This window comes from Mus caroli, chromosome 5 (assembly GCF_900094665.2).
Source record: "Mus caroli chromosome 5, CAROLI_EIJ_v1.1, whole genome shotgun sequence".
NCBI classification, from domain to species: Eukaryota; Metazoa; Chordata; class Mammalia; order Rodentia; family Muridae; genus Mus; species Mus caroli.
Genome location: NC_034574.1, coordinates 142,996,694 through 143,022,066, shown reverse-complemented (window position 1 = coordinate 143,022,066; position 25,373 = coordinate 142,996,694). Strand labels below are relative to the sequence as shown.

The following is a 25,373-nucleotide window of genomic DNA, read 5'->3' as shown; positions in this document are numbered from 1 at the left end:
GGGAAGTAGTGCTGGTCAGGTTAGCACCTAAAGCTTTAAGTAAAATACCAGGTCTCCGTGTCTCTGGGAGCAATAGAAAAGAAGCCTCCAAATTACTCTCCCACTCCAGAAGCAGAGGCTGGTGGATCTCTGTGAGTCTGAGGTCAGCCTGCTCTACGTAGCGAGTTCTATGATTGCTTGAACAAGTAAGGATTTGGAACCCTGCTCTTAATGGGAGGTTTTCTCACGGACTGAGTGTACGTCAGAGCATGGAGGTGGTGGTGCAGAGAAGTAAGGGACTATAGGAAGCAGCTCTGTATAATGGACTGTATTAATAAGCTATTGACAATCTATAGCATGCCTGGGGGGGGGAATCTCTAATAAAACAAACTCGAAATGATTTAAGCATCCAAACTGGAGTGAGCTCCTGCTGTGTGCGCAGGGAATGGAATTAGAGGCAAAACATGAAATGAGAAAATAAAATGGTTTTCATTTTTCCTCAGTAGACAAAGGAAGAACTGAGTAAACAGACAAGGCACTGAGAATATAGGGATTGTGCCATTTACATACACATCTGGGGGAGAGAATATAGGGATGTGTGATTTACATACACATCTGGGGGAGAGAATATAGGGATTGTGCCATCTACATACACATCTGGGGGAGAGAATATAGGGATTGTGCCATCTACATACACATCTGGGGGGAGAGAATATAGGGACTGTGCCATTTACATACACATTTGGGGGGAGGAACTTAAATTTAGTAACAGTGTGTGATCAAGAGTGAGAATGAAAATTGCATGCTTAAGAGGTAGAGAAAATTGGGAAAATGGAAGAGGAGGGTTGGCAAACAGCAATCATGGTACAGGAAACCCCCAAACCAGGTGGCTCGCTGTCACGGTGGGGCTGAGTAAACTCCATCATCAGAGCACACCGTCTGCCCTGTTACACGAGGTAAAAACCAGGCAAAGGCCTTGAAAGTGAGACACAAACACAGGCCGAGAGCTGTAGGGATGGGTCAATGGTTAGAGCACTGCCTGCTCTTGCAGACGACCTGGGTTCAGTTCCCAGTGCCCACATGGTGGCTCACAACCATCTGTAACTCCAGTCTCCGAAGATCTGTTGCCCTCTTCTGACCTCCCAGGCTATCAAGCGTGCGCATGGTCACATATGTTTAGACAGAACACCCACAGACATGAAACTTGAAAAGGGGGAGAAAACAGACTTGAAATTGAGGCAGGAAGGAGTGTGTGGCAGGGGAACACACTGAGTAGAAGCAAAGAAAAAAAGAAAGAAGAAGAAGAAACAGATCAGTGCGATGTTAATTGTGATTCAAATGCAATTTAAGTTACCAAAAGCAATTACCAAGTTTTAAAAAAGGACAGTGTAATGAGAAAGTTAGTCAGCAGAGAGTCTTTACATAATCCAGTGGTCAGAAATAAAGCAGCGTGGGCTGGAGAGATGGCTCTGCAGTTAGAAGCACTGGCTGCTCTTTCAAGAGGACCCTGGTTCCGTTCCCAGCACCCACGTGGTAGCTAACAAGCACCTGTAATTCTAGTTCCAGGGGATCAGAGCCCTCTTCTGGCTTCCAGGGCACTGGTTGTATGTGAGCACTCTATACTCAGAGGCAAAACAACTATACATGTATAATAAAAAGTAATTTTTTAAAAATGAAAATAATTTGCAAACATGCAAGGAGGAGATCACAAGACTGTTTATTGTTTGATGTTTTAATTTTTTTTTTCAAAACTTGATAGTTCAAGAATACAGTTAAGGTAACAATAAGAAGGACTTTGGAAGCACATAAATGATTTTTTTTTCATATATTCTTGTAAAGTAGAAATTAATCATACACTGGATTAGCCACATACAGGGAAGCTGTGATGAATCCCCAAAAGTAAAGATTGTTTTTTCCCTAGCATTCAAAACAAAAATCAACAATGGAAATGTCTTTAAAAATCTTTTCATTTATTGGGAAGTTGAAATTTCTCTGAAGAGGAACTCAAGATTGAAACCAAAAGTTATAAAAATAAAAGAAGAAAAAAAAAAAAAGACGTGACATCCAAACCTTGGGGACACAGCTAAAGGTATGTCATGGGAGAAATTGGAACTTTAAATCCTTCCATTTTAGCAACACAGAACATACATGTCCATACTAGCACAATATACTTGGAGAAATTTCACCTATTTTTTCTTGATTATCAGAAAACAACCAGAGCTCCATCTGTCCACCGGTCTCAGGGTCTCTTTCTGTGACTTTGTTTTTCTCTCTTATTAGACTTTGCTTCACTGTCACAGTGAGAATGAATAAAGCGCTCAAGAATTTGTCGGTCTGCAAGTGAAAAAGAGTAGAGGTTTCATATTTCATTATGAATCAGCCATATCCTGGGAGGAAGCAAATATCTGGCTATCCACACTCCCTCTGTAGACCAGGCTGGCCTTGAACTCATAGAGATCTGCCCGCCTCTGCCTTCCAAGTGCAGGGATTAAAGGTGTGCACTGCTACCTCCCTCAATGCCCCTCGTGTCTTTGTCTCTCGTTTCTGGATGCAGATCCAAGTACTTACCTTGCTTCATGCAAAAGACTAAGCATACCGTGTGTGTGATGTCACATATTAATGTGTGACGTTAATTAAATAGCAACCACCTTTATCGAGTGCACAGTATTCTACAGTGATGAGGAAAACTGGGACCTGCCCTGAACTTTGTAGACAGACATCAGGGCTGTTTTCTTCCCAGCCAGCATCGGTAGGCTTTGCTATCTTGAGCTGTAACTGTGCACCTTTGGGAAGCTCTTCAGTCTGGCCTCTAGCTCCTCATCTATGAAGCAGAGTCCTGTGTGATTCTGAAGAGCCGTAGCTGTCCAATCTTGATAACATTCATATAGAGTGGGACTGTCAAACTCTGAATTCCCAGAACTGTCATTGGGCATTCGTCCTCTTGCTCAATGTCACAAATGCCAGCAGAAGCTGGTAGATCAAGGCCGTGTGTGTGTGTGTGTGTTAAGAAAAATTATTTCTATCAAACATAACTAGTCCACCAAGGACCAACATACCATAAATTTCTTCCACCTTAACTTTTATGCAAAAGAATTCAATATTTTTGATTAATTTATTTAAAGTATATGAGTGCTCTCATATGTATATGTAACCTACATGCCAGAGAAGAGCATCAGACCCCATTACAGATGGTTTTAAGCCACCATGTCGTTGCTGGGAATTGAACTCAGGACCTCTGAAAGAACCACCAATGCTCTTATTGGCTGAGCTATCATCTCTCCAGCCCAGAATTCTAAATTTTTAATTGCCCTACCTGGTAAAACAGTTTATGGGGAAGCCCTCCTGCTGATTTCCCAGAATTTGATGGCCAGGAGCAGCTTACTCCTCCCTTCCTTTCCTTCTTGCCCCTTTTCCAGTCAGGAGTGGGGTGTGAGCTTGAACCACAGCCATGGAGGAACTGCCAGATTCCCCTTGTAGTAGGGATGAGAGACAGAGGCCAGCTTGGCCTTACTAGTTTGGGTCATGGCCTCCACTTTTTATAAAACCAATCGCCTTGCCAGGCTACTTTTGCTTTGTGCTTGGTTCTTTGTGTGATACCCTAGTAAGTCTTTTTCAACAGTGTGTAAGTGGGTATTCTGTGTCTTCTATTATCGCATTTATTTGAGTGATTCCTTCTCTGCCTTGTACCTCCCTTGATCCCAGCCTTTCCCTTTAAAACTCAGCTGTGCCTCCCACAGAATCAAATGCGCCCGACCTTAGGTGCAATGTGTGACAGTTGACTTTCGTACACAGGCGAGTCACACCCATTGGGAGACAAGTTTAATCCCAGCACCTAGAAGGTCCTTCTCAATGCTTCTCAGCCAATGCTGTTGGCCCAAGGCAGCCTCTGGTCTGGTTTCTTTCACCAGGGATGAAATTTGCCTGCTATGAACCTTCAAATGAATTTAACCACACAGAGGTTCATCTTTAAAGTTTGGATTTTTTTGTTTGGCATCTTTTGAGTTTGGGCACCTGGTTTTGTACATCAGGAGTGAGTTCCCTTTTACTGCCAGATGTTAAAACATCACACTTCATCCATTTTCCCAATGATAGGAATGGGGACTGTCTTAGTCGCAGTTTCTATTCCTGCACAAAATGTCATGACCAAGAAGCAAGTTGGAGAGGAAAGGGTTTATTCGGCTTACACTTCCATATTGCTGTTCATCACTAAAGGAAGTCAGGACTGGAATTCAAGCAGGTCAGGAAGCAGGAGCTGATGCAGAGGCCATGGAGGGATGTTCCTTACTGGCTTGCTTCCCCTGGCTTGCTCAGCCTGCTCTCTTATAGAACCCAAGATCACCAGCTCAGTGATGGCACCATCCACAATGGGCCCTCCCCTCTTCATCACTAATTGAGAAACTGCCTTACAGTTGGATCTCATGGAGGCATTTCCTCAAGAGAGGCTCCTTTCTCTGTGATAACTCAGCTGTGTCAAGTTGACACAAAACCAGCCAGTACAGGGACCATTTCCAGTTCTGGGATATTAAGAATGAACTTGCTTAAATATTTTTATACAAGTTCTTTCATGGCTGTACACCTTCTTTTCCCGAGGGCCTATATCCAGAAATGAAATTTCTAAGTTGTGACATAGCATATATTTAACTTGGTAAGGGGCCTCCGGAGCTTTTCCCAAAGTGATTCCACTACTTGATATTCCCTTGCAATGTAGGAATTCTGAACGCTCGGTGTCATCACCAACTGTGGTCACCCACCTGCTCCTCATTCGGCTTGTAGTAGTTCTGAAGTTTATACTGAATAAGAAGCAGTAAGTGTCCTTCTCGTAACGCACACATGCAGATGGTAAGCCAAGCTGAGTACCTATTAGCCAAAAGAGATGGCCCAGTGTCCATCAAACAGCAGACAAGCTGCTCAAAAGGCCACCAGCTGTTCTCCAGCTGCTCTTGGCTATGATCCTGACAACTTGACTGGATTCAGCTATGCCTAGGACTACTGGAACACGGCTGTAAGTTTGTTGGGGTGCTTCCAGAGATGGTCAATCAGCTCATGGAAAGGCGAGTAAGGGTGGCACCTCAATGTGGGCGGCACTTTCAAAGGATGACTTGGATAAAAGAAATCCAAAGAAAAAGCAGTTTGCAGGTAAATGCCTCAGCCTGAGCCGATACGGTGTGTGTGTGTGTGTGTGTGTGTCTGCTGCAGCCATGCTGTGCTGACCTACTTGGCCTCCATGGAGTCCAAGATTCTCCAAAGAATGTCTGGGCTTAATGTGGTTCCTGATTGGGAGTGATGAACTTCCTAGCTTGGGCAGCCATCTTGCTCTCTATCTTGCTCCAGATAGCCATCATTGGACCATGCAGCCCCTACTATAGTAGCAATCTAATTAATCCCCCTTTGTACTAATATTCTGTTTCTGTTGTTCCGATTTGTGTCCTTTGGACTTTATGCCATTCCCTCTGCTGGAACAGCCCTGTCACTTCTTGATATGAGGACCACATTGGCCAGAGAACCCATCTCTCACCTGCTTTGGATCTAGGGCTAACAGCACCTCACACAGGCGCTCCCTAGAATCAAAGAGTTCTTCAATGATGCCGTGTGTCCTTATGCTTACATCACTGTCTTCAACACTGGACACTTGATAGGATGGGTTTGTTTTGATTTCTATTTGTATTAAGTTAGCATGCTAGACATACAATCAATGAAGTTTGCCGAGTGGGTAAAGACATGCATTCTTTTAAAAATAAATTTATGTTTATGGGTGTTCTGCCTGCATGTGTGTCTGCGCACCACGTGCATGCAGTACCCATAGAGGTCAGAATAGGATGTCAGATCCCCTGGAACTGGAGTTATAGATGCTTTGGAGCTGCCAGATGGATGCTGGGAATTTAACCCGGATCCTCTGAAGAGCAGCCAGGGCTCTCAACCACTGGGTATCCTTCCAGCCCCAATCTATGCATTCTGAAATACAGCCTTGGGAGAAATACATTGTGCATTTTATGTTGGAAAAATAAGGGGTCATAGCTTGAAAAGACATGCAGAAAACCAGGTTCAAGATAATTCTATTGCTCAAGTGGGAGGAGAGCGGGTAGATGAGAGTGTACCAGCAGATAGCATATGCATGAGCCCTCAGCTCCTGAATAAAAAAAACCCAGGGACAAAAAGAATTCTGAACATAGACTGTCCACTAAGGACTCAGTCTCAAGCATCTTGAGATAGAAACAAACTCAATGTGGCATCCTTAAGCATCCTTATCCCAAAAGGCTCAGAACTCAACATGTTTCAGATAAAGTCTCTTGGGTTTGGGAATACGGGCACATACATGGTGAGGTCTCTAGGAGATTGGATCCAAGTCCAAACACAGAACTCGCTTCCCTTTTGAATCCACCGGGTATCCACCAGCCAGGGATAATTGCGCTCAACATTTTCTTCATGCCTGTGCTTTGACTGTGACTCTTGGTGTGAAGTAAGGTGTGGAATCTTTCACTTGTGGTCCCCTGGGTGCTCGAAGGGTTTCAGATTTCACTGTAGAGATGTTTGTACCAAACGGTGCCAACAGAGATTTCATGGACACTGAGGCCGGCTCTCAGCGCCTTTCTAGGCTTCAGTTCACAGCCCCCCCCCTTCCCCCTCTCCCTTCCTCAGCCTGCCTGCTCTTCACCCTGACTGGGGTGTTACTTAGGTGGGAAGACTAATGTCTCTCCCCTCCCCTCTCCTCCCCTCCCCTCCTTGTCTCTCTTTTCTTATACCTCTCCTCCCTCCCTCCCTCCCTCCCTCTCTGTCTTTCTCTTTCCATCAAAATATCACAGCTCTGGTTTATTCCTCAAAAGCTACTTATGCAAGATAATCCAATGTGAAGCCAGTAACAACTGAGTCTGAGACATCTCGGGTCTCTCTGGTCTGAAAGCCAGCTGAACCCCCGCTGTGGAAATGCTTCTGACATCATCCACAGCTGACAGGCACTCCTATCATCCCTGACACTAGGAGATGACAAGAGGTTGGCTGCATAAAAGCTTTAAGGGAACCTCCTGCTTGCCAGTTGCCCCCTCCCCCATAGCTGAACTCATGGATGAGGGCATCAAAGCAGAAAGGACAGAGTGGCTTCTTCCGTAGTCCAGCAAAGCTCTGGGTCATGTGCCTTCTGGTACCTGCCCTCCAGTGCATCCCTGGGGCACCAAGAAGAAACTGTTGGTTTGCTGGGGCATCTGGAAGAGGTGATCCTGACTGGCTAGATAAATCTCACTGACTAGAGAGTTCATCTTCCCTGGCGAGAACAGATGCCAAGTTAACAGCAGTTAGCAGAGGAGTCTCTGGCTTTTAGACTTGGGGATCAAGGCCAAGATTGCTCACGTACAGAGCGTAGGAAACCAGACTGTGTCTAGTGTGATGGCTGCATCTGATATGACCAGTCTTTGGTCCCTGGGAAGATGTCAGCTGCTTCTGCAGGAAGCAAAATGACTCCTTCTGTGGGGCCAAGGGACTCGGCTCCTAAAGGTCCAATGAGCCCTTGCAAACGCAGAGGGTGATTTTACACATTTTGTACCAAAACTGGTGAAGAGAACAGGCAGGCAGCCTGGCTCTGCTGGTGGGCCTCTGGCTTCTGCTGCATCTTCAGGAACTTTCAAGCAGCAGGCTTCCGGCAGCCTCTTGGTTCTTCCTGAAGAGACAGCCTGGCCCCGAGGCATCTGTTGAAAGGAATGAGGGTCCCAGGAGGAAACAGACTTCTGCTTTCTTAGGAGGCAAAGCAGCTGCTTGGCCCCAACACCCAACATCCAGGCACTTGTTTCTCCTTCTTGGGATGTGTGTGTTCTTAAGTGTGTGTACGCGTTCATGCTTGTGTGTGCATGTGTGCCTGTGTGTTTGTGAGCTTGAGTGTGTGTTCATATGTGCATGTGTGTGCATACATGTGTGCATGCGGGTTTGTGAGTGAGCGTGTGTGTGTGTGTGTGTGTGTGTGTGTAGGGTGTTTTCCAGTCTTAAAGAAGTATAAAGGGCTAAAGCAGTGGCTCAGTGGGTAAAACCACATACTTTTTTCTGCAAACATAGGAGCGTGAGTTTGAATTCCCATTGCCCATATAAAAAAGCCAGGGATGGTTTCAAGTGCCTACAATCCCAGCACTGGGAAGCAGAGATAAATGGACCCCAAGGAGCTTGCCAGTCAGCCAACCCAGCGAAACGCTGAGCTTCTGATTCAAGATTGAAGAAGAGCAAGAAGGAAAGTGAAAATTTAGACACCCAGTGATGATGGCCTCCTCCGGCTTCCATGTGCAAGCACACAGTAGGGGCTTCAGTCTTGTTTGGAGCAGGAGACCTCAGGGGCAGGGTAGGGGTGGAATTCGTTTTAGAGTAAGCTCTGTGGCAGAGGAGATGGGGACGGATGAGGAGCGGTGGTGACTGGGGTGATGGGACACAGAGAAGGGTAAGGTGGAAGGAAGAGAACAGCTGAGGAGCCGCTGAGCAACTGGAAGCACAAGCCTGGGCACAGAAAAGGACATAGCTGGGGCTCACACACCACCTTGTGCAGTGTCCAGGAGCCATCTTAGGGAGCACAAAAATATTCGACCTTCTTCCTATGTTTCTCTTACTTCCTTCTTGAAGCTAGAGTGTTCTGCAGTGGTCACAGCACATCTGTGCACAGAAATTCACTTTATGTGGATGCTGGCACTTACGCTGGGTTGTGAACACACACACACACACACACACACACACACACACACACACACACACAGGCTGACAGGCAGCTCTGGGAAAGGCTGCTTTTCCCTCCTCAGGCTTGTTTGTTCTCTTGTTGACTTTCTCAGATGACCGTACATCCCAAAGGTGCTCCCGATCAGCCCGTTACACTCCACCCCGTGTGTGAGTGGGTGTGAACTACAGGGATCCTTGTGTGTGAACAGCCTGACACTAAAAAACGTACAGCCAGACAGGAAATAGAGAGTAAACAAAACTCCTCAACAGCACAAAAGCCAACTTTTGTTAGAGAAACGGGAAGCCATCCTAGCACACATAGCTCAACCACCGGCCAATCGAGAGGAGACACCTAACACTTAGAGCTATGTGAACAAGCAGAAATGGAGTCTCTGGCGCGCCTTTTAGGAAAGTAAGTTTTCAACACGTTGAGATTTGCATGGCACTATGGGATTTTTTTTTCAAAGTAGTCTTTGTCTTTTGGGGTTTTGTTTGTTTTCTTGTTTTTCTATTTGACTCCAGCTGCCTCGAACAGCTTATTAGCAATAGGAACAGCATATTCAGAAAGGCATTCGCTATCCTGATGAACGTATGAAGTGGTGACCTCTTACCTTTGTAGGAAACACTTTGCAGGTAGTCCTGGACTTGGGAGGGCGTGAATGAGTCTAAGATTGTCAAGAAGTCCAGGCAGGCTTTCCCGTAGTCGCACTCGTACGTGGTCTGCTTCTTTGTGCGTTCCTCGTTCCGAATATAGCTAGACAGCACAGAGGGCACTGTAGTGGTACAGGGTGGGCAGCACAGGCTGTCAGCAAGCAGAGAACGGCTGTCGTTGTTCAAGCACACCCCTCACCCCCCAACCCCCTGCCCAGCCGGAAGTCTACTCAGCATCCTTACTGGGAGCTAGGAGACATGACCCAAAGGCTCGTGTGGTCGCCATTTTCAGGAGACCAGGTCTTCCTTCATGTCTTATGCACTTATACAGTGTATATAAGGTTTACCTTGCTTAAGAATAAATGGACTTTGTAAAGGTTTCGTTTTCATTCAGGACAACCCTGTGCATCCTCGGAGGGGCACGGGAAGAGACCCCTTTCCGGTGAGTGACCTAGGAAGCCTTAGGATGAGCACTTTAGCAAGCATTTGCTGTTCAGACTAGAAGCAGTCACAGACACAGGCAACCCCAACCACTCATATTTGAGTTACGACTCAGTTAATGTGGATGCCGGGATCTGTGGGGCTATAATTTTAAAAAAAGGAAGACATGACGCTTTAAAAGGATGATTTTTTTTTTTAAAGTAAGCGGTCCAACTTTTGTAAAACACCAACACCTCAACTACTGTCCCCAGCTCCAGGTGCCCCCTTTAAGGACTCAAGTGTAAGGAACAGGCTGGAGAAGAGACCTCTGTGTTCTCTCTCCCTTGTGGAGAACATCAGAGTCTGGAAACTGCTTTAACTGAGAAAGAAAACTTAGGAGGCGTGACCAGTGGTTTCCATGGGACAGAAGATTTCTACTCATTAATCTCCTTCAAGAAACAGGATCAGTGGTTATACACTTAGGACGAAATCTCCCAGCTGTAAGAGGTTTCAAGCAGTTGGATTATCGGACAATGACGTCACCACCTTGGAGTGTGGAGCATTGCCCTACGTGATATGCAAAGATGGGCCACCCCTCTTTGTAACCACTTGAATTCACACATGACCCAAGGCTCTAGACGGGAAGTCTGTGTTCTCCTTTCACCATGCAGGCCTGGGGTATTGAACTTAGGTCATCAGGCTTGGCTGCAAGCACCTTTATCTGCTAAGCCCATCTAGTTATTTTCTTAACAAGTGGCTTAGAGGTTGCCTGGTAACAGAAGTTTTTTAAAACATCCCTATCAAAAGGGATGGGAATCAGGATCATGAAAGAACACTCGCTCAGACAGCTAAACCTGAGGCTGTGTGGTGATAAGCCCAATGTGATTCACATCTAATCTCTGTCATTTCAGGACATCTCCTGACTCCATCATTGCTCTACCCGGGTACCCACAGTGCCATCTCTTTAAGGCATAAGCTGGCAGCCTTCTGGAATTTACTGTTCCTTCACCCCGAGGTTGGGAGCTATAGTAGCATGGACATTCTGTTATCAAAACTGTCTGCCAGGGACTTCTATGTCAATGAGTCCTGGAGCAAGGAGCCGGAGATGCCAAACCATAGTAGCAACCGCTGTTTCTAAAAAAACAAACCAAACCAAAAACCAAAACCAAAACAAATAAAAAAAAAAAACAACTGCTGTACAAACAGTGAATCTGCATGCTGGACATCAGCGTAGACCGGAGGTCCTAGGTGCCAGGGGCTGGAGATGGCTCAGCGATTAAGAGCACTGGTTGCTCTTGCAGAGGACATGTTCAATTTTCAGCACCAACGTGGTACCTCATAACCACCTGTAATTTCAGTCCCAGGGGATGCAAGGCCCTCTTCTGTTCTCAAGCACACATGTGATGCACAGATACACATGCAGATAAAACACCCTTACACATTAAAAATAAATAAATAAATAACTCCCAAAAGCCCCAGCTTCTATCTCACTCATCCCTCACCCCTGCACTTTAGTCTCTTTGTTTAATGGATGTTAGAGACAGACCCAAGTCCCCTCCTTGTCAGTTAACATTAAAACTCCTTCTTTTCAGAAGTCGGCGCCACGGCATTAGTTTCTGGCTTCAGGCCGAGAGCCCTGTGGGTTCCTATGCAGCTGTAATATCCGAAGGCTCACTTACCTAGACCCTGGGAGGCAACAGGCAGGCTTGCGTAGCACCCATATTTGAAACTAAAATCCTTCAATTCGGGAATCTGAGCTGGAATTTGGTAATTATATCGAAATTCAGTGTCCAGAGGCCGGGGAAGGAGCGATTTCCCGTCCTGGGACCTTGGAAATCTTTTCATGGTCTTCTTAGCTGGGGTGAGAAGGGAAGGCAACGGTTACCATGGTAAGCCATGTTGAGTGGCTTCTCCCTGAATTGTGCTTTGGCCAGTAGCTACAGTGCGCACCATTGTTTGGAGGTATAGTCGGTGTACTCTATGAGTGTTCCAACCAAGAAACTACTTCCCACTCTCAGACCTGGGATTAGATGCTCAACTCACCATAAGTAGTTTTAGAATGGCTAGATACTTGGGCGTTTGAGGTGAGTCCTTGGGAGCACAGTGCTGGGGACAGAAACCACTGGTGACCTTGCTCGGGCTGTACTTGGCCTTATCGAGGCAAACCAAAGGGAGAGATTTTGGGTATGGCCAACATGGCATACGAAAGATTCCCAGTTAAGTCAGAATGCCACGTTAACAGTGATGACTTTTTCTTTTCTTTTTTTAGTGTGACTATGCATAGATGCTCATTATCTGATACAGATCACAGTCCATTTTAACTGGGCAGTCTGCTGAGCTTCACGGCCCTACATGGAGTGGCATCTCACTCCTAGGAATGAGCTGGTCAAAGTGTGCCCCTTACTGACAGAGGGCCGAGGGGCATCGCTGTCATTACTGGACAATAGCATTATTATTTCTTTAAAGTATTTCCACTGGAATCCTCCATGATGTGGGCTCAGTTTTCCTCAGCCATACGTATGTATATATCATCTGGGTTTGCACTATTTGGCTCCTTCGGGCGTTTCTAAGGCAGGAGGTTGTGAATGAAAAGTAACTCTGACCTAGCCAGAAACTCCCGTCTTCCTTAAAGCATTGTGGTAATTCTCAGATGTATTTCCCCTTGTTAACCCTGACACTATTACCAGTCAATCATGCCAACCCCCAACCCCAGTAAGATGCTGGCTTCCATTAAGGTGAACACAAATTCCTGGAGTCTTCCATATTTTGCGTTCCATGGTAGAACAGCGATCACACCCGTTTTACATGCTGAGGTCCTAGGTTAGAGCCCCAGTGGAACCGTGATGAAAAAAAAAAGATTCTGGGCCATGTGTGAGGGCAGCCTGGTTTACACAGTGAGCTATAGGGTAGCTAACCAGGGGTCTCAAAAACAAAACAAACCAAGGCTCTGAAGAAAGGCGCGATCTAAAAGCAAATATAGATGACCATTCAAAGTCATCAGCACTGCCAAGACCCAGACTATAACAAGAGGGAACTGGTTTTGCGCTCTTCATTCGCTGTTGCAATTCATCAAAGCCAAGTTCTCCAAGCCTGAGTGTGCAAACAGCCAGTTTTTCGTGCTTCTTTTCATTTGCTTTAGCTTACCAGCAAGCACTCAAAAGAAGTCTTTGCCTGTACATGGGGCGGTGATGATTGGCTTACATGGAGCAGAGTAGCAACTCAAGCCTTTAAAAACTATAAAGAACACTAAGGTGCTTTCCTGTGGCCCCGGTATCTCTGTGCAGACAGCACTGTCCTTTGATCTCACCACCATCTAAACCCTGAAAAATAGTGTTTTCCATACTCTCCATCATTCAGCAAGTATATCCCAAACTCCACCTGGCTACCAAGCCTTCTGCTGGCCATGAGTGAACATGGCCTGTGAAGAAGGGACCTTACCCTAAATATGAAAGATCAAAACAAAAAAAAACAGCAAAAGATAAGAGCTGGTGATAAGAGGGTCTGGGAAGATGCTCAGCTGTTAAGAGTTCTCACTGCTCTTGCAGAGGACCCAAGTTGGCTCCTAACACCCAGGCCAGGTGACTCATAACCGCCTGTAATGCCAGCTTCGGGGACACCCAACATCTCTAGCCTCTACCCTCTGAGGGCTCCAAGACCCTCAGCAGATATCCCTGTATCCGGGACCCACGGGCCTCCAGCACCGTGAGCAAACCCATTGTTTATAAATTACTCACTGTGCTAGTCAGCCGTAATAACGGGTGAGCCAATTCCTGACAACAATTTGCAGGAGAAGGGACTTATTTTGTGCTGTCATTTTTCAGAGGTTTTGACTTATAGTCAGCCGGATCTGTTGTTGCTGGGCCTTGGGAGGGCAGAGAATAATGACAGAGAGGGCAGGGTGGAGCCAAGATTCTCGCCCATCCCCCAGAAGGCAGGAAACAGAGAGGGCATGGGTCCGGATAAGATCTGCCTTTCAAAGACCCACGCGGATTGATCCTACCTCCTCCAGCCAGGCCTCTACCTCCTAAGCTTCAATTACTTCTCAAAATAACGCCACCCACTGGGGACCAAGCCTTCAACATAGGAGCTGTACTGATATTCACATCCAACAATGCCCACATAGCAGTATTCTGCTGCAGTAGAAAACACAGGCCTTCCCTTTTTTTAAAAAAGAGAAAGAACTGATATATAAATCGCTTCATTGTAATGAACTCAGACAAAAAAACATCTCTCATTGATGTAGCTACTCAAATGTTCTGCACAGTCCGACTTTTCTTCACTCATGGTATTCTCTGCAAAGCTGAATCAAAGGACTCAAGAAGGTAAGGGTGAGACGCTGAATTGGGAAAAGAGAGAGACCACCAGCCAAGAAGATCTCCAAGAGACCACCAGCCAAGAAGATCTCGACCCTTCTCACCATCGCCACTCTTGGAATCCCAGTGGTCTTGTGCTTAGCTCTCTGATTCTACAAGTACTCTCTCCTAAGCATGATCCCTGATCACTCATTTAAGTCAGCTGCCAGCTAAAAAGGCCTTTCTCTGGACTTGGTTCTGCCTGGCTAATTCCCCATCACCCACTGGGACTGGAGAGGGAGGTCTGGTTTTCTTTTCCCTCCCCCCTCCTTACCCTCCTCCTGTTCCCCACTGCCTTTCTCTTCCCTCTTACCCCTCCCCCCAACCCTGGCCCCAAGTTGCTCTTCTCTTTGCTTTCTCCTTGCTTAGCGTTTTTTTTTGAGACAGTCAGCTACAGCAGTAATTAATCTCAACCGGGGGTTTCTTCCCTGCCTTAATCATTCAGTTCCCAGATAAACAACACGAAACTTTTATATTTATAATAATCCAGATCTGGACAGATATCTACCCTCTATGCTATTATGTCCATTTCCCTGCCAATAACCCTGCAATATGACTTGCCATACTCTGCTTGGGTCACTCCTACTCTGACTAGCCAGCTCTCAAGGCCAGTTCTCACAATCTATGGTGTGCTTCTCCCCTCTCTCTCCCTCTCTCCTCTCCCCTCCCCTCCCCCTCTCCCCTCCCCTCCCCGTCTCCCTCGTGCCTCCCCAGGAACCAAAACTCCACCTACCTGTCTTCTGCCCAGCTCTAGGCTGTCAGCATCTTTATTCAACCAGTAGTTTTAAATGAAGAAGCAAGGTTACATAGCATCACTTGGTGTATGTAAGGATTTCCTCACCCCTGGGGCAACCAGACCTTAGGGGCTCATATTTAGCATTATAATTCATAGCAAAAGACCAAACCTCAACAGTCTTGTATACATGTCAGGTTGTCCATGTCTGAGTCCTGTTGCATTAGTGACCAAAGATTTACCACCAATCCTGGCTAATGGAAGTCTTTTTTTAGCCTCTACCTTCCATTGGAATAGATGTTCCTAGCAACATACATTTATTTAGTTGCTTGTTTGCTTTGCAATGCTGAGGGTTTGATGCCAGGACCTTACACTTTCTAGGTAACCGCTACCATTGAACAGTGTTCCAGCCGGCTCCACTCTGGCTCCACAGCACGTACCCTTCTATAATTGACTGGTTTTGCTGGTAAAATTTCTTGCCCCACACTAGCTTGGGAGTTCCTGTAAGAGAAAGACTACCTCTGCGCCAGTAGCCACAGCCATGGTGGGGACCCGGGCCCATGCCACGCTCAGGGAAAGGGAAGAATGCTTACATTGAGTCAGGTCCACGAAGTCCCTCTTGGTACAGGAGACGAACTGGCTGGCTATTGCGTTCCGTAAGCTTTCCTCGGAAGGAGGCTCTATCCAAGGGAGCTTGTGGGTTTGTTTTCCTTTAGGGTGTGTCCACTGAAAGAATTCCTGTCGACAGAAGCACGGATTTAGTGGGAACCCCACTCAGGCCCACTTCGTCGAGTCAAGAATGCACAAGAGTGTTTGTATGCCTGTATTCCTCCAGACCCTTTATAGCCAGCGACCACTAGGCGGCGGTGGCTGCCAAGCAGGGACCTTGGCAGGAGGGCCCGGTAGTTATAAGCTATAACCTGAGTACTGACTCAGGTCCTTTTTTCACTGGAAGAAAATCAGAGATAAAGCAACCTAAGGAGGGAAATGATCTGAGAGTTATAATCCATTGTGATGGGGATTGGGGAGGGGGAGTGGCGCAAGGAGGCAAGGTCAGACGGAGAGTGCAGGCGTGGAGTCTGGGGCCTGGCATGGTGGGCCATGGAGCACTCTGGCTGGTGATGCCATTTTCTGAGTGAGCACAAACATAGTTACTTTTGTATCACTGTCATGAAGCTCGGGCAGGGACAAGCCAAGGAAAGAAGGGTGGCCTATTTGGCTTAGCCTTTTAGGGCGTTCAGTCCATGTTTACCTGGCTGCAGTTGAGCAGAACTTTATGGCAGCAGGGGGCTGGCTGGGCCATAGAATGGTATTAGCCACATTCAGGTTGGGTCTTGCCCTCTCTGGTAATCCTCTCTGGAAATGTCCCCACTGACACCAGGCCCCAGGCTCCACACCTGCACTCACAGCTGATGTGGTGGGGATGAACCCTAAGGTGTTCCCTGTAGGCCAATGCCAGCATACTCCGGCAACCCTCAGTTCTGGCTATCAGCTTCAGTTTCTCATTTTTCTGCTGGTTGGTTGCCTCCCACCAAAAACAGCCTGCTTTGCTTCTCTTGCCTTATAAAGAAAGCCCCAGAGGAAACCCTGTCTCTATCTCCCCTCGTCCTCTGGCTAGTAAAGTGTTTCTCAGTAGAACCTCAAAACTCTGCATAATGGTTGTGTCCCTGCGCTTTGCAGTACCCCTTCGTGATTTATCTGCTGCAGAGCACAGTTAGGGACATCATGAATGTGTGAAGAAGTACAGGTTCTCTGTCCAGATGCTGTTGATTGCACCCTCATCCTGATGGTTAGCACGTGTCTGCCCCCAGGACATAGTCTGGAGGCAGAGCCTTTAGAGTTGACTAACAGTGATGTTTGGGCAAGACAGAATGAACCACATGATATACATTGTATCTCTCTGTGCAATGGTAGCAGCTGTTGAGACTCGGTGATTAATAGTGTTCACAGTCCGGCACCAATACTCACTGGCTGAGATCACAAAGACAGTTTGACACATCAGTTCTCACTGACTGGGAACACCCACCCCCACACCCACCCACCCACCCCCACACACCTGACGTACATGTTCCTGTTGGCTGAGAACATTCCTGAGTGCTGGGTTAAGAGAGTCCTTAATTAGGAGCTGGAGAGATGGCTCGGCATTAAATGCACTGGCTACTCTTGCAGAGGACCCAGCTTTGATTCCTATCACCCACATGGCAGCTCAGAAACACCTGTAACTCCAGTTTCCAGGTCTAACGCCCTCTATTAATCTCCATGGGTACCAGATATATACCATGTAGCATAGATATACAGGCAAAATATCTACACACATAAAATTAAAAAAAGAAAGCCATTTAAAGTCCTTAGTACTACTTCAGATAAAGGGAAATTTCATATCTGTATATGTGTATACATTTACAATAATTACAAATTATTTTGCATTGGTTTTAATTTTTTAAAGATGTATTTATCGATGTTAGGGTGTAGCAGCACTCATCTTTAATCCCAGCACTTGGGAGACCCAGGCAGGCAGACCCCTGAGTTTGAGGTCAGCATGGTCTATAGAACAAGTTCTAGTACATACAGGAATACACGGAGAAATCCTGCTTTAAATTTTTTTAAAACTTATTATCATTTCCTGTGTATGAGTGTATGTATGTGTGTGTGTGTGTGTGTGTGTGTGTGTGTGTGTGTGTGTACATATCTGGTGCTTCAGAGTCCAGAAGAAAGCATACAGTTTTCTAGAACAGGAATTTTGAATGGTTGTGGGTTCTGGGAACTGAACCTAGGTCCTCTGCAAGAGCATCAAGTGCTCTTAATGGATGAGGTAATGGAAGCCATGGAAGACAAATCAAGTGTTGCATGGTGTATGTTCTTCTGGTTCTTGAATCTACATCTTCTGACTCATCTACCTGCTGACAGACTTCCTATTGCTGTGCCTTCCCATCTCCTCCTATGCCTTTCCCCACCACAGAGTCCTGCACAGGTTTCAACCCAGGCTGCAGCACCAGCATCACACAGAGTCCTGCACAGGTTCCCGCCCAGGCTGCAGCATCAGCATCACAGGCTGCAGCATCAGCACCACACATACAAGTTAGAAAAGTGAGTTTTTTCTTTCCTTCTCTCTCAGTCATCAGCATCCATTCTACCACCTCGTCATCTGCCGAACGCCCCCTGGTGGCTCCAACCCAGATGGCAGCTGTGTAAATGAAACCCTTTAACAATAGAACAGACAGTGCCAAGAACAAACAGGAGGATCTGTCGCCTCCATCCACTGGGGAAGACAATTGGAGATATTTCTTTGGGCTGAGCTCCCTTTGGGTAGGAGAGGGAATTCTGAAGAGAAGCAATAATGATAAGAGAGAGGAGGTTTTACATGTCCAAAATATGATCATAGCCTCAAGCACTTGTAGAATAACCAAACTGTAGGACCAGCCCAAAGGTAGATCGCTGGATAAATGGATGGGAAAACTGTGGCATACCATGTAGTATTACCTAACTGTGAAATATCCTGATGCTGCTATAACATGGGGAACCCAGAAAGTCATACTAACTGGAAGAAACCAGACACAAAAAAAAATCACACAACATGATCTCTCATGGAGAATATCTAGAATGGGTAATCCATAGAGATTAAGGGGGGAAAGGCTGGAGAGAGGGCTCAGTGGTTAAGAGCACTGGCTGTTCTTGGCAGAGGACCTGAGTTCAGTTCCCAACGCCTATATGGAAGCTCCAAACCATCTATAACCTGGAATGCACATGGCACACATAATAAAGTCAAAGCATTCATACACATAAAATACATACTTTCCTTAAAAAGCAGACTGGTTGGTATGAGGGTAAGAGAACAGGAAAGAAGAGTCACTCTAACGGGCAGGGTCTCCTTCTGAGATGAAGAAAATACAAGATGGAGAGGTAGGAGTAGAGTTAACACGCATCTGCCAAACACTGCTGACTTGTTCGCATTGTAGCAGCTAAGTTTATATTAAGAACTCTAGGGACTAGAAATAGGGGCATGTGAGACCGTAAAGAAGGGGCAGTCTGAGGAGAAGTGTGCTTCTTAGCACCACAGACAGACAGATGGACAGACTCTGCAAGGTCCTTATAGGCTCAAGATGGGGTTACACCCAGTAGACAAGTAGCTAGTCTCTTACTTGACCAGGGTGAGCTTTGTGGTTCCGTACTCCTCTTGAAGTCCCGGTTTTTACCATATTTTCTTTAGAACGTAATTTCCAGGTATACTCATCGTGGTACTGGGACTCATTCAGAATAGGATCACTAATCGAATAAGTAAATCCCAGTCGTCTGGTGCTCTTTGGGCTATAAACACAAAAGGTAGAAATTAGAGTAAGGGACAGTCTTGGTGTCCTTTCCAGATATAGTGGCAAGATACTTTGACAAAAACCTCAAGGGAGAAAGGGTCTCCTTTGCCCCACAGTTCAAGAGCACAATTCCTCTTGGAAGGTCAAGGTGGCCAGAGTCTGAAGCAGGCAGCCACATAGCAACCAGCATCCAGAAACCAAAGAGTAATGAATGCTTAGTTCTCGTCCTCCATAACACAGTTCAGGAGCCCAGCCAGGGGAATGGTGCCACCCACAGTGGATGAGTCTTTCCACCTCCATCAATGCAATCAATGTATTACAAGCACACCCCAGACCTGTTGTTGAGGCGAGTCTAGGTATTATCAGGTTGAGAACCTCAAACAGACTAAGTACAAAATCGCACAGTGATACTCATGTCAAATTGTTTTTTGTGTTATACAATTTTAAAAGATTTGCAGGTTTAAGATTTGATGCCAGATGTTGAATATTCAGATTCCCTTAATAAAATCAATTTTTTAAGTTAGGACAACAACAAGACATAAAATGAAAAGGACAACTACAATCTAAAATGTATCTGAGTGATTTTTTTAAGAGTTGCATATTCTTATTACAAAGATTATTTCAATGCATCTGAATAGCTGGTGAATGAAAGCAGTTCTCTAGAGAGATGATCTTATAGGGTAAAGGGAAAGACATGTGAATTAGGATATTAGTTATCCTTTAAACATTTTAAAGATAAGATTTTTACTGATATATGTGTATGGGTGTTTGGCCTGCATGCATGCATGTATGTATGTATGTGCACTGTATGCATGCCTGATGCCTGATGAGGCCTCAGATTCTGAGAATTGGATTTACAGATGGTTGTGAACCTCCATGTGAATGGTGGGAACAGAACCCAGGTCCTCTGGAACAGCAGTGAGTGCTCTTAACCACTGAGCCATCTCACTAGCCCTGGATGTTCTACTTCAATAGGCAAGTCTCCACTGAAATGCAGGTTGGCAATACCAACTCACAGCTCAAAGCAGTTAAGAGCACTGGCTGCTCTTCCAGAGAACCTGTGAGTCCATGCTCAGTACCAACATGGCAACTCAAAACTGTCTGTAACTCCAGTTCCAGGGGATCCGACACCTCACAGAGACATACATTCAGACCAAATACCAATGCACATGAAATAATAAGTCACACCAAATATTATCATTGGATATCACCACCAGATGACACCATCCCCAGCCACCACCCACCAGGGAATACTCCCATGTGATAGTATCATGACATTACCACCAGATACTATGTACCCCACATGTTTATCCCACCACACATTAAATATTATTTTTTTGCTCATATACAAAATATGAATCAACTGGAATCTTTAGTTTATTAAATTATAGGAAATGCACAAAAGAGAAGAGAATAAACTCATTGGGAGACTCCTGAGTAGAGAGTGTCCAGGGATGCCTGCTTGTCACACGGGTTCCATACTTGCCCTAGGCTCACCCTCTGTGCTAGATGTTTCTATGGAGTAAAGGGCATCACTGGGCCTGGGTATCACAGGCTGAGCCGGATGCTGCGATTCCCATGCCTGGGGCAGCCTGGCTCAGTGATGTCTGTCTCCTGGTCTCCTAACAGTTATAAAACGTTCATCTGTCTTTAGGGAGAGGCTCCTAAGACAGCATGTAGGGTACTTTAAATGTCTCTTCTCACATATTTAAAGATAAGCATTTTTGGTTTTCAGCGTACAAAAAAAGTCCCTGGGAAATGTCATTAGCTGGGGAGGAAAAGCAAGTCTGAATGCGGGAAGCCGCACTAGCTGCTGCCGATGACGCTTTAAATAGAACTAGACTTTTCTGGGCCATCGTGCGCTTCAAGATTGCTGGATAAAACTGGTTCATAAGAATCGTGTGCCACTCGAAGCTTTTCAGAGTTAGCGTTCATTGTTCAACAGGGGTATCTTAATCTCATGTTTAAGCTAATCACAGTTCGTAATGTTCACTGCAATGTAGTTTGTGCCATAAATCGATGAAGTTGTTTATGAAAGGAGACAGAGACAGAGAGAAACAAACAAACAGAGAGAGAGACAGAGAGAGACAGAGACAGAGACAGAGACAGAGACAGAGACAGAGACTGAAGAGTCTTACTAGGTGGCACAGCCTGACCTCAAACCTGCCATCTTTCTCAGCCTCCTAAATGCTGGGATCCCAGGCATAAAGTGCTTTGCCTGGCTGGCTCTGACTTTTAAGTGTAGTTGCTATTTATTCTCAGAAGTTTAGCACAGTGTTCTGTGTAACAGCATATTTAACTAGGGGGCACCACCCATTTGTTTTGAGACAGGGTCCCACTATGCAGTCCTGTACAGTCTGGAACTTAAGGAGTAGACCAGACCAGTCTGGCCTTGAACTCACACACACATACACACATACACAGACACACAGACACAGAGAGAGAGAGAGAGAGAGAGAGAGAGAGAGAGAGAGAGAGATCGATCCACCTGCCTCGGGGATTAAAGACATGTCACATCAAAAAATTATTTTTCAATTTTTAAAATATTCCTTAAATACAGCATTTGTGGGACTAATAAATGTAGGTAGGTTTCATCTTGAGAGGAAATAAGTATAGCTTTGCATCTTTGGCAACAAAAAAACTGCCTTTACGAACCACACAAATGAGAATTTTAGTTCCAAGAATTAGAAAAAAAATGTATTTAAATCTGTGATAGTTAAAAACCTTTCTTTTAAAGGTTCTATTAGGGGCTGGAGAGATGGCTCAGTGGTTAAGCACACTGGCTATGCTTCTGGAGGTAATGAGTTTGATTCCCAGCAACCACATAGTGGCTCACAACCATCTGTATTTGGATCTAATGCCCTCTTTTGGTGCGTCTGAAGACAGTGATGACAGTGTACTCATGCATACATATATAAAATAAAAAAAAAAAGCTCTGTCAAGTTTGGAGAGATTGAGTGGTCAGAACACTGACTGTTCTCTCAGAGGACCCAGGACTTATGCTCAGCACCCACATGATGGCTCACAACCATCTGTGACTCCAGTTCCAGGGCCTGCAAAGCCCTCTTCTGGCCTCCTCAAGCCTCATGCAAGCATGTGGGACACAGCCATAAATGCAGGAGAAACATTCACACACATAAAATAAAAAGACACTCAAAAATGTATCCAAAAACATTTGTCAAAGTTCCTGTTTTGTTTTCCAAGTCTGTCTTGAGTTAGGTAGCACTTTAAAGGGTTATATCCAAGTAGATCAATTGGCATAACTCAGCAGCTGTCTGATCGGGTGGACTGTGTACTTCTCACTCTGTGACACGGGGACTGACTAAGTGGGGGACGGGGTAGGCCATTTGCTTTCAATAAAATTGTCTGGGTTCCCCACCAAGTCACCAGCAGAGATCAGTCATTAACAATCTCCTCGTGATTTCTGGCATCTAAGTGATACCCTGGCCCCTGATCTCTCTCTCTGACAATCTGCTAGTTCATAGATGGCCGACTTTTCTCGTCACTAGCATCTATCCACTGGAGAAAGAAACAAAAGCAGAAGGTGGTTGACGATCAGGGGCCTGTCACCCTAAAACTCACAGCATGGGAGGCTGGATATATGAACTCCTTGTCTCGTTAACATGTATACATATATATATACACACACACACACACACACAAACATATATTGCTTTGAGCAATCAGGTGCTTAAAATAACTGATAACTGAACTCTTTAGGTCATGGATAATGCTTGAAACTTATTCTCTGTGAATACATCCAGTTACAAAGAAATGTAATAGGGCGGTCGATAAATTGCTTTCACAATCTAAATGTCCTTCAACTGGAGACTGGATAACGAAAACATGGTGCATATACCACATTTGGCATGTGGGAAGTATTCCACAGTGTATATGCACTACATATACAGCTTTAAATATGTCCACTCTTCAGCTGTAAAGGACAATGAGATCTCCGTGTAGATGCACAGACTAGAAATGATCATATTGGATGAGGTAACTCTGATCCCAAAAGACAAACACTGTCTGCTCTCTCCCTGTGGTTCCAGGCTCCATATCTTCGTATATAAATCTCACTTTTCATCCAAGAAATATGTGCAACATATACAGAGACGATTACAGAAAACTCTAACCAATCACAATACAAAGAGCAAGTGGCTCTGTGGTGCCCCGCCCCAGCTGATGCATCTACAGTACAACTCCTGCACCTAAGGCTCGGGGATAACTGTGGAAGAGGGGGTGGAAAGACTGCAAGAGCCAGAAGGATGGGAATTTGCTGTGAGCTTGCATCTCCTAGAAATGTCAACGAAGACACATCCAGAAGTCTCACCAACATGTCTGCCTAAACAAGACCCGGCCATGGATGACACCGATAGACATGCTAAGACGGAAAAGGGAACTCTCATAGGGCCTCAGCCCCAGGCAAAGGACTGCAGACAGCTAAAGAACACGAAGAGTGGGAAAAATATCTTCCCCAGGGAAGAGCACACCAACGGGTTTCCAATGCCAAGTGGCCAGCCCTGAAATCATGTATAAAACAAGCAACATTATATGGACTAAGCAGGTTGTGTTTATATATTTAGGAATATATATGTATATGTGTATGTCTCTATATTTGTATACACATACATATAAATATGAAACATAAATAGGAGCCACGAATTAGAGAAAGATGAGGGGCTTACATGAAAAGAAATGAAGAGAGGAAAGGAAGAGGTAAAATAATATAACTATATTTTAATTAAAAAGAGCGAGGAATAAACACATCACAACAGGGGAACGTTTCCAAATGGAGTAAAGGATTTAAGAAGGAAAAAACTTCGGGAGTAAAGACAGGAGATAGATTTGAAGTTAGGCTGGGCTGTTTAGATAGTTCCACGGCAGCCTGAGCTGCATTGTAAGACTGTTTCAAAAGCCAAGGGGAACAGAACACAGTTCTGCAGTTATGATCGGTTGCTATCCCTGCTAAGGACTGTTTGGTCTCCCTGCACCTATGTGGTAGCTCACTGTTGTCTGCAACACCAGTTCCAGGGATAATCTACTGTCCTCTTCTGGCCTCTGAGGGCACTGCATGCTTGCGATGCATATATATGTACAAGTAGCATACATGCAGGCAAAACCTCATATATATAAGTTTTTAAATTAAAAAAAAATGAATAAAGAATCATTAGAGCTAGGTTGTAGCTCAGGGGTAGGTTGCTTACCTAAGTCTCTGGATTGCAGCAGTAACAACAGCAGCAAAGGAATACAAAAAGAGTTCATTTTTCATATGTCATATATAGTCATGGCCAAGCAAATGAACTAGGAAAGGATTCCATGCCTAATGTGTAAGGCATTTGAAGCCCCCAGTGAGAATGATTAAAATTTTATCTCAAAACATCAGTTATTTAGATTGGGCTAGAAGTATCCTTAGCAGCTATGAAAACTTTAAAAAATAATGTGAATTTGAAAGGCACTGAATATCTCTGGTTTTCTCTTTCATCCCAAAAGGTCCCTCTTTGGGCATCTGTCCGTGCCCGTGGACTTGCCATACTTAGTAGGGGAGAGTGATAACTATCCCGGCTCAGTGGGACATCCAGCAACTCAGACAGACATCAAGAATACTGCAGCTTTGCACTGCTGTAAGCCTAATGAACATTTTATTCGTCTACGAATGAAAATGACTTCTTCGACCTAACAGCTCTGTTAGCAGCTTTAGAACTCTAGAGGCGCTCCCTCCCTTGCTGGACAACGATCCTTGTACCCTTTGCAGTCTGGGGTGGCGTGGTGCCTTCCTGCGCGGCAGAGGTAACAAGGGCTAGCAAAGAGTCTCTGTAAGTGGAATCCACTTACGGAACAAACACGTGCCACGTTAGGTACTCGCTGCTGATACCACACACCCATCAATCCCACAATGAAAGACAGAGCTGCCATCCTCCCGTCTCAGTCACTGTGGTGGCTGGGATGATGAGAGTCCTCCATAAGCTCGGATATTTCAACACTCAGTGGCACTGTTCGGGAGAAGTTATGAAACTTTCAGGAGGTGCATATTAGCTGGAGGAAGCTCATTTCTGTGGGCATGTGGGCTTTGAAAGTTAGAGCCTAGCCCACTTCCGGTTTGCCCTCTAGGCTTTGTGGCTGAAGATGTGATCTCTCAGCTTCCTGCTCCAGCTGCCTGCTGTCACACAAGCCAGTTAACGTTTTTTTGTTTGTTTGTTTGGTTTGGTTGTTTGTTTGTTTTTGTTTTTCGAGACAGAGTTGCTCTGTGTAGCC

At 45.4% G+C, this 25,373-nt stretch overlaps 1 protein-coding gene across 2 annotated transcripts in view; it reads right to left on the bottom strand.

Moving 5' to 3' along the window:
* Positions 1–1,674: 1,674 nt before the first annotated feature.
* Positions 1,675–25,373, bottom strand: part of Tex26 (testis expressed 26) — a 30,609-nt gene continuing 6,910 nt past the window's right edge. For both annotated transcript variants that reach the window (XM_021162783.1, XM_021162779.1), the window contains 5 exons: positions 18,954–19,119; positions 15,408–15,552; positions 11,409–11,585; positions 9,270–9,431; positions 1,675–2,313 (listed from right to left, as the gene is read on the bottom strand). In XM_021162783.1, coding sequence (XP_021018442.1) covers positions 2,219–2,313; positions 9,270–9,431; positions 11,409–11,585; positions 15,408–15,552; positions 18,954–19,010 — 636 coding nt within the window. In that variant the 5' untranslated portion in view covers positions 19,011–19,119 and the 3' untranslated portion in view covers positions 1,675–2,218. The remainder of the gene's footprint in view (positions 2,314–9,269; positions 9,432–11,408; positions 11,586–15,407; positions 15,553–18,953; positions 19,120–25,373) is intronic.